The sequence below is a fragment of the Chionomys nivalis genome, chromosome 1 (genome assembly GCF_950005125.1).
Source record: "Chionomys nivalis chromosome 1, mChiNiv1.1, whole genome shotgun sequence".
In the NCBI taxonomy this organism is placed as follows: domain Eukaryota; kingdom Metazoa; phylum Chordata; class Mammalia; order Rodentia; family Cricetidae; genus Chionomys; species Chionomys nivalis.
In genome coordinates, this window is record NC_080086.1 from 152,522,756 (window position 1) to 152,531,945 (window position 9,190).

Here is a 9,190-nt window from a genome sequence, read left to right on the forward strand (position 1 = left end):
ACTAAGGCCGCCTTCAGTAGCACGAGTCTTGGTGGCAGTTGTCTCTGTGGGCTAACTTCCCCAGGAGACGCCTTTGGGAATTACTACCTCTGGTAAAACAACTGCCAAAAAATGGACCACAAGTCCAGATAGCCTGGCAGCCCTTGGTGCCTGGGTGCTGTTGGCCATGATCCTTGCCCTTCATCAGGACCTGGCAGCTCAGGACAGGTGCCACCTGGAGTTCAGGTGCGGTGGCCCACCAGGCAGGGAGTCTGAGCAATGGCAGCCTGGGGCCTCCCTCTGATCCCAGGCTGTCTGAGGACGTTTATTATTATGCCAGCACTCCTGTGCCCTCTCAGTTGCCCTTCTGGGTCTTTCTGAAAGTTAATACATTTCCATAAAAATGCTTTTTTTTTAATGGACAGGCAAGCCTGTAGTAACCAGTATGTTTGGTGGGGAGAGGAAAGCAAATTTGGAAGGACCCTGGGGGAGGTGGGAGGGAGAGAACAGAGAAGGGCCATTCTTTCAGCAGCCAGAGAGGTTTAGAGGGGAATAAAGACGAGAGAAGGGAAAAACAAATTGGGGCCCCCACCCTGTCACAGCATTCCTATTCTTTCAAATTAGCCTTGGTTTCCCGCAAAACCAGCTTAATGTTTTAAGACAAAGATAACGAGATGGGTGGCCTTAGCTCAGTGTAGGGGTTGGGAGCGCTAATGATGGTGTGTGTGTGTCTGTGTGTGTGTGTGTGTGTCTGTGTGTGTGTGTGCACAGCCGCATTCAGGATCACTTTTGCTGCGGATGGTTTTGAGGATTTGGCTAAGCAGTCGTCACTCCTTTCTAATAGAAGATTACGCTATAACCCTTCTCAAAAAATTCCTTTTTTTTTCTTTTTCCTTAAATGGAGCACTAAATTGTATTCTGGCGTAAAGATCTATGTTCAAGTTCCTGAGGAACCCCCTGTCCACGGGTGGAATCCTTCCGTGTGCGTGTGCCTCCTGCACAGGCATGCATGCAGAGAGTAGGTGTCTGTAGGAGGAGCACCCTGAGTTCTCGCCTGGCGATTAGGACTCGACGCTGCTGGGTAACTAAAGTCAAATATAAGTGACAATTTTCCCCTCCATCAGCAAGGAAAGGGGGTTACAAACCTCTCTTTGTATCTCGGCAGCTCATTTAATCTTATTTATGCATTTTTGTGCAAGGAATTGTGGGATCTCTCCCCACAGTAAACAATATAGGAATGTTAAAAATAACGATCTTCCAGCACGTGTCCATTTAGGCGTAGCAGTGACCTGGCGAGACTGTCACAGGTTCCTGAGTTTTCCCAGCCGCGAGGAGAAGTGCAAACAAGCACAGAAAACTCGGCAGCCGATCCGGCTAGCTTATAGGCTCCGGAGTCCCAAGCCCTGAGAGCGGCCGCTTTAAGGAGGGGGGAGGGGAGGTGGCGGCGGGGGAGGGGCGGCAGGCGGTTCCTGTCACCAAGCTGCCGCCGGCGCATCACGTGGATACGCGGCGCGGCGGCCATTGGCCCGAGGCACGTGTCCAGGAGACCGGCCCGCGACGTCACTCGAGGGGGCTCTGTTAAAAATAAGAACAAAAATCCAGAGTGAAAGTGTCTCAGGTTGCGCTAAGTGGCCTGAAATTTTCCCGAGCCCGCGCAGAGGCGGAGGCGGCGAGGGCGCGCAGACTGGGAGGGAGCGTGGGAGGCCCAGCCCGGCCCGGCCTCCCGCCCCTCACCCATGCGGCTCTGGCCGCGGTACTGCGCGGGGCTCAGCGGGGGCGCAGCCGCTCGCCCGTGGGGCGCCCCGGCCCGCAGCGGGGCGGCGGCCTGGCGCGGGGAGCCCCGGGGCGGGTGGAGCGCAGTGTGGGCCCGCGGGCCTCCATATGCATGCTGGAGGCGGCGGGCGAGCTGAGCGCTCGCGCCCCGCAGCCTCGAGGGCCGGCCGGGACAGGCGGGCGGCGACGGCCGAGCAGTGGCGGCCCAAGCGGGCCCAGGCGGCGGTGAGCGCGGGGAGCGCGCTGCCTGTATGCGTGCAGCTCTGGCCCACGGTGGCCAAGGCGGCGGCGCCGGAGCCCAAGGCTGTTGGCCACCGAGAGGAGCGTGGAGCCGGACAGACGTCCTAGGTCCCCGCTGGAGTGCGGTGACCGTCTGAAGCCGGGTGCGTCGCCGAGACCGGGACCTACCTCCTTTGAATCTCCCCGCGTCCGGGCCAGCTAGGAGAGTCTGGTTATTTGCTAACGCACTTCGTGGATACGAACGTGGCTCGGTTCGGAGCGCACCCGCAGACCTGTAGGACTCCAGCCCTGCACCACTCGCGCCTTTGGGGGACTCCGCTGGGTGGGGGTTCGCGGGTGTCGGTGTGTGCCGCAGACCGGCAGGAGGTTGCTTTGGAGGAGGGCCGGTGGAGAGGTGGTTTAAGATTTTCTGTGAAGCATGGAGGAGAATGATTCCAAGCCCAGCGAGGCAGCGGCGGAGGCGCAGAGGCTGCCGGAATCCAGCCCCGGCGGCGGCTCGGGCGGCGGTAGCAGCCCGGGCGATTCGGACACCGGCCGCCGGCGGGCTCTGATGCTGCCCGCGGTCCTGCAGGCGCCAGGCAACCACCAGCATCCGCACCGCATCACCAACTTTTTCATCGATAACATTCTGCGGCCCGAGTTCGGTCGCCGAAAGGACACGGGGACGTGCTGTACTGGTGCGGGCGGAGCGAGAGGCGGCGAAGGCGGCGCTGGCGGTACAGAGGGTTGCGGCGGCGCTGGCGGAGCCGAACAACTCCTGGGGTCGGGCGCCAGGGAGTCCCGACCGAACCCAGCCTGCGCGCCCAGCGCGGGAGGTCCGCTCTCCGCCGCCGGCGGCGACTCGGCGGCTGACGGAGAAGGCGGTTCCAAGACACTTTCGCTGCACAGCGGTGCTAAAAAACCTGGCGATCCAGGGGGTTCCTTGGATGGGGCGCTCAAGGCCCGAGGCTTAGGCGGCGGTGACCTGTCGGTGAGCTCCGACTCGGACAGCTCTCAAGCCAGCGCCACCCTGGGCGCGCAGCCCATGCTCTGGCCGGCTTGGGTCTACTGCACGCGCTACTCTGACCGGCCTTCTTCAGGTGAGCCCGTGGGACCGGTGTCCAAACCCGCTGAGGGGAGACCCGCGCGACTGGGGAGGGTGCTTTCCGGGGAACATACACAGAGGGAAAGAAACACATTTTCTCCTGAACACACACACAAAGACGCATACTTCTCCCCGACAGTGGCACTGTCTTGCCCATGCTGGACAGAGCAGCGTCTAGAAGCAGGACTAGTTCTAGGGTTACCGACTTAGGACCGTAAGAAGCAAGATGCAATCTCGTGTTCTCTCTCTGTCTCTCTCTCTATGTGTCTCTCTCTCTGTCGCTCTCTCTGTCTCTGTCTCTCTCTGTCTGTCTCTGTCTCTCTGTCTCTCTCTGACATCTTGCTGCCATTAATGCCCTGCCCCACAGTAGTCGTTTAATGGGAATGGTGGTAGCTGGAAGGTCCTCAGGAAGTGAGCACTGAGTCAGCACCCCTCCCCCCCCCCCCCCCCCGCACTTGTAAAGTCTGGAACCAGGAAACTTTCTGCAACCCTCAGGTCCAGAGTCCCTCGCAGAGCCGGTTATTCAAAGGCTGGATGTTCTTCTTCTCCACTCTTGGCCTAGGGTGACCATTGTGGAGGAGCAGAGGAAGGACTGCAGGGTAGTGGTGAAAACTGAGACACCTTTACCCTTTGTCACTTTATTTGGCGAACCACGTAGTAACATCACAGCATCCTGCCAGGAAGCAGCTTGAAAAAGGTGCAGCCATCCCAGAGCCACCATCCCCCTAGCAGAAAGGAAGCTTTAAGGGTTTTATGGTGCTGCCAAGACTGAGAAAGAAGCACCTTCGGGGGTGGGGGCGGTGGGGAGGTTTGAGGCGTATTTTCTTCATTCGTTTAAAATTTTTTAAGACTTCATAGAAACTACCCTCTACATTAGATGCGGGTCTGTGATCAGGAAGCGCCATTAGCAGTGGGTTTCATTTGTCCTGGAGCTGAGTGAGGCCCCACTACGCCCCCCCCCATCTTCAGTTATTTTACGAGTGTCCTTTAGCAAAACTGTGTCGCTCTCAACTGCCTTCTTGCAGCATCCTGTGTGTTTCTGATAAAATCCAAATTTTTGCTGCTAGATCTGAAATTTGCTCCATTGTTCTCGCCTCCCTCCTTTGTTAATATTTAATTAACATATAGGCTCACAAAGCCGACTGGCCTTGAGCTGCGGTCGGCTTTGTGCGGCAGCGCCAGCGCGCGAGTCCGGGCCGCGCCAAGCCGTGGCGGTCCGCGGATCCTGCAGCATGGCCCCGCGTGGCTCGGCTCGCAGCCTTCATAGGCTTAACGAAACCCCTTCCCTTTAAGTAATATTTCTTTCCTGGGTGTTTAAGAAAGAAAGGAGGGCAAAGGGTACTTGCTGAGGTTTCCCTGAGTTCCCTAAGTGTTTGCCTTTTAAAAGAGAATTCACAGAAAGAGGAACCGAAAGTATGGTTTTAAGGAGACGTCCTTTCTCTGAAATAAGAATTATCAGAGACTGGAGTGTGTGTTATAGAACAGGAACCCCAGGGTGGAGGAGGCTGGAACACAGAGACCTTGTTCTTCCCGGGGAGGGAACAAGGGGAGTCTGAGATCTGCTCCAGAAGTGGGAGGTCAGAGCTGAGTAGGCCAGGCCTCTTCCACACTCAGCCTCCGGTGCTTGTATCTGTGATGGTTCCAGGGTTCGCCCATGACCCTAGAAGCCTCACTGGCAGGGTGAGAGCCAGGTCCAAGGGCTCCAAGCCCGTACTTCTTTGCCTTCAGCCTGGATGTGAAGGTGACCATGTAGGGAGGCGGATGTGTGTGACTATGGGTACACCCAAAACATGAGGAGTTGTATCTGCACCTCCTTGGATCTCCTCTGGTACCCTACCCACAGACCCTTTTAGGCTTGCCCTTTGATAAGATCCCACTTGGCTGGAGGTGAGGGAGTCCTCACCCACTCTTGCTAGGTCGGCTGCTCCTGCCGCCCGGATGGGTATCGCTCTGGTCAGCTGGTGGAGGAGCCGGGTACCACACAGTCTGTTCCCGAAGTCACCCTCACAGCTCAGAACAGCTAGTCCCAGGCCCTGAAGGGGGAGGGTCCGGCCTTCTCCACCTTCTTCCGCTTCAAGCGGAAGGGGCCTCGATCGAGGGACGGCAAATCGCCTGGAAAGTTGATTCAGGCTCCTTGCACAGAGGAAGAACCAGAAAGAAGGTCTCTGCTTCTAGCCTGTGGCCTGGCTGGCCTTTCCCGCAGACTGTGTACCTTCTGACCCCTGCAAAGAGAACCCTCTACCCCAACACTTTTAACCCTTTACCCTTTCCCTCGGATGACTAGGTCCTGGGACCCTACCACCCTCCACACTCGCCTCAAACACTAGCAACTCCACAGGGAGGAAGGGGTGTGGACAGTAGTGGAATCCTTCGGGAGGAAGCTATTGTGAGGGTCACTTTGTGTTCTTGCCCAAGGTCAGTTAGGTGGTTTTTAATGAAGCAACCCCAGGCCTGTGTTGGGAGCTGAGAGGGAAAAGCCACCATGGTCAGCACCCTGGCAGGAACCAGGTCCCTCTCTTGGACAGAACGGCTGAAGATCCCAGAGGCTCTCAGCAAAAGAGGTGATGCTGCATTGGAGTCCTTCAAGGAAACACTGAACTTGGGCTTACCAGGCCGCAAAAGAGAGGACTCAGGTGTGGTGACTCAGCCCTGAACCCTCTTTGCGAACCTACTATGGCACCCTGCCGAGGGTGTGTAGGGAGGATCCCCCCTGACTGACTCACCTACCCTCTTCTTCAATCTTACCCCATCTCCTTCACCTCTCACCTACCCGGTTCTCTTTGCTGGGGCAGGGGCAACAAACACAAACAAGGCCAGAAAGTTTTTGGTTGGGCATTCCTTCTTCAGTCAGTTTTTATTAGGATCCCCTAGTTTGCTATCGACCTTTTAGCTAAATCTGCCAATCCACTTCATTTCCACCTACACACACACACACACACACACACACACACACACACACACACCACCTTGTTCAGCCTTGTGTGCCTTGGGCGCATCATCTTTCTTCGGAGTCTCTGGAACCTCTCAACCTTGGCTGACGGGGCTTCCTATAAGTGGTAGGCTGCTCCGTCAACCAGTAACCTCTGCCCTCTTCTACAGGTCCCAGGTCCCGAAAACCAAAGAAGAAGAACCCGAACAAAGAGGACAAGCGGCCTCGCACGGCCTTCACTGCGGAGCAGCTGCAGAGGCTCAAGGCTGAGTTTCAGACCAACAGGTACCTGACAGAGCAGCGGCGCCAGAGTCTGGCGCAGGAGCTTAGCCTCAACGAGTCGCAGATCAAGATCTGGTTCCAGAATAAGCGGGCCAAAATCAAGAAAGCCACGGGCAACAAGAACACTCTGGCGGTGCACCTCATGGCACAGGGCCTGTACAACCACTCCACCACCGCCAAGGAGGGCAAGTCGGACAGCGAGTAGGGGGAGCAGGGCGGGGCGGGCCGGCCATCTAGGGCCGCGTGAAACAATGCAATAATTTAAAAACCGTGAACAAAGGGCCAGTGTATAAAGATTATACCAGCATTATCTGTGAAAATCCCGTGTATTAGCTGTGGTTCTAAAATAATCTATGTACATATAATTTACAGGCGGTGTAAAACCCAAAATATCCGACTATAAAATATTTTTTGAGTTTTTTGTGTTTAAGAGGTTATGCTAATTTTATGTTATTATTATTCTTTCTGCAAAGGGGGCTGTTTAGGGTTTCAGCTTTTTCTTTGTTTTCTTTTTCTTTTTTAATCCCCTAAGCTCCATTATGGGACATCGGACACTTTTTCGACACTTTTTTTTTTTCGAAAGAAAAAAATTAAAACAACTTGCTAAAGTCCAAAGATTTTTATTGCTGCATTTCACAGGACTGTGAACCGAATAAATAGCTCCTATTTGGTCGGTGGGCTCTGCCGCTTGCTTTGTGCTGGCTTGGCCAATGCTGTAGGACTTGTCAGCTTGGTGGTGGAGAGCTCTGGACTTCAGTGGGAAGAGAGGATGCATTTCTTCCGCTGAGGTCCCACAAAGCCCCCAGCTCTCCAGGCACCTCTCCAGCTGTCTCCTACTGCCTCTCATCCCAACCATCTCAGAGGCCCGAACTGGCCACCACCATGTGTCTGCTTTTGTGTCGCTGACCCCTGTCCCGCCACAGCCCCGTGGCGACCTGCCAGCGCCAACTCTCCCGCCTTGGACACTGTGGGCAGCACTTGGGGTCTAGGAAGAAGGGGAAGTTGACCTGAGGCTTCAAGGCCTGGCTGCTGTGCTTCCGTGTCAGCTAGCCCTGACCCAAAAATCCTACCAGGTCAGCTTGGGGGGCCTGGCAGAGCTAGTTGGTATGTCTTCCTTTCCTTTTTTCCTCCCCCCCACTTATTTTTGAGTGGTGAATACATGTATGTGTACATACTCGTGTATGCATGTGCACGCACACCCCAGGCCTGTATGAAGCTGGGGTTCTGGAGCTTGCAGCTACCTTGACTTTCAAAGGAACTCGGAACCCTCCTGAATCTAGAGAAAATGTGTAAATAATCATTTCTTATCACTTTCTGTCTTTTTTTTGTTTTTTAAAAGAAGATATACATTTTATTTTTGAAGGTGTGGTACTGTGTAAATTAAATATATTCAATATATCCTTCACCAAGTACATATATATATAAGCAAACACATTATATATAACTCCACACTGTCTTCTGTTTAGTGTATGGGAAAAGGTGTCCAAATGTCCACCTGGGGCCAGGGCAATGGCCCAGAGGTGTTCTCGGCTGAGCTGGGAGTCAAGCTGCCTGCTGAGGACTGACGGTGGATTTCTCTCTTTGCCTTAAACCTCTTTATTTCACTGCGCCAATACTTTCACTTTGTACATATTAGTGCCAACCTTCTGAAAAGGAAGTTATAAAAACAAAAGTTGTAATTTAAAAGTCTGTGAACAACCATTTGCTGCTTGGGAATCGGTGAAACGACATGCCTTTTAGCAGGAAGCAAATCTGTCCTTTTTTAAGTTTATAAGATGTGCATTTTACAGTATGAAATATTTATAATCTTATGAGAAATGGATGAATGTTCCCTACTTACAACCGTGGTTATCAAAATTGTGAACATTCCCACCCGTGCATTTTTGTGTGTTTAAATTCTTGAAAGTTACATTAAATAAAAAGAAGTGACTCTTTATTATAAAATGTTGGCAGTGGAAGGTGGATTTTTTCCATGTCTGTGTCTGAGCTCAGGAACCACCCCAGGTCTCCCCAGTGCCCAGGTGCTGCACCTACCCTTGAAATAAGAGAAGATGGTCTTTCTAAATACTGACCTTGGAATATCCAGCATGTAAGCACAGAAGAGAGGAAGTCATTTCTGTCCCCATTTGGTCTACAGGAGGAATGAGTCAAAGCATGCTGCCTCCACTCACAGGAGTGTCTGTCTCCACGTAAGAAAATCTAACAGGTCTCCCCCTCCCCCTCCCCACTGTATGCAGGCTGGATGCCAGTGCCCGCTGCAGGGGCGGAAGAATTTGCGCTCTTCCAGAGATACTCTTCTTTCCCTAAATGCTAGTTTCGTTTTCCCCCTCCGCCAAAGGATTCGGATGGGCTATGGACTGGCTGACTCGGGAGCAAGGGTCTTCTGCACTTCATGAAGCCAAACTGCTGTATTCCCAAACTTTCTTGGCTTGAAAGAAAGTTGCTTTGTTTTTCCCAGGAAGAGAAACTCAGTGTCAAGGGTTGTTTGTTGCCAAGGGTGATCTAGACAGTTTCAGTGCACCGACCACTGGGCCATCAGGGATTCCCAAGCAGAGGTTGGATCACAGCTCTTGCCACTCAAGGGACCCTCCACTGTGGGGGCACCAAAAGCCTCCATGCCACTCCCTAGGAGCACACACACCTCTGAGGGTTTAGCTTCAAAACACTGGCACAATTTACCTTAATCTGTTGGCCTCCCTCCGTTTTAATAAAAACATAACAACATCCATCTATTTTCAAATCCTAACACTGGTAGAGGTGGACATAAGGTAATGAACTCCCAGGTCCCACAGGCAGTCAAGCAGACACCAGCCTGCCAATAATGCCAGAATTTTGGAGCTTTAAACTTTGTTTTGTCTGTGACAGGGGATTGAGCTGGAAGGGCCTTCAGATCCTTGGGTTAC

The 9,190-nt window shown here is 53.6% G+C and overlaps 1 protein-coding gene across 1 annotated transcript; it reads left to right on the top strand.

Moving 5' to 3' along the window:
• The first annotated feature begins 2,279 nt into the window (after positions 1-2,279).
• Positions 2,280-8,217, top strand: En2 (engrailed homeobox 2). Its single transcript, XM_057775259.1, has 2 exons — positions 2,280-3,071; positions 6,176-8,217. The coding sequence occupies exons 1-2, from the start codon at positions 2,411-2,413 to the stop codon at positions 6,490-6,492; spliced, it is 978 nt and encodes a 325-aa protein (XP_057631242.1). The 5' UTR covers positions 2,280-2,410; the 3' UTR covers positions 6,493-8,217.
• Positions 8,218-9,190: the final 973 nt, after the last annotated feature.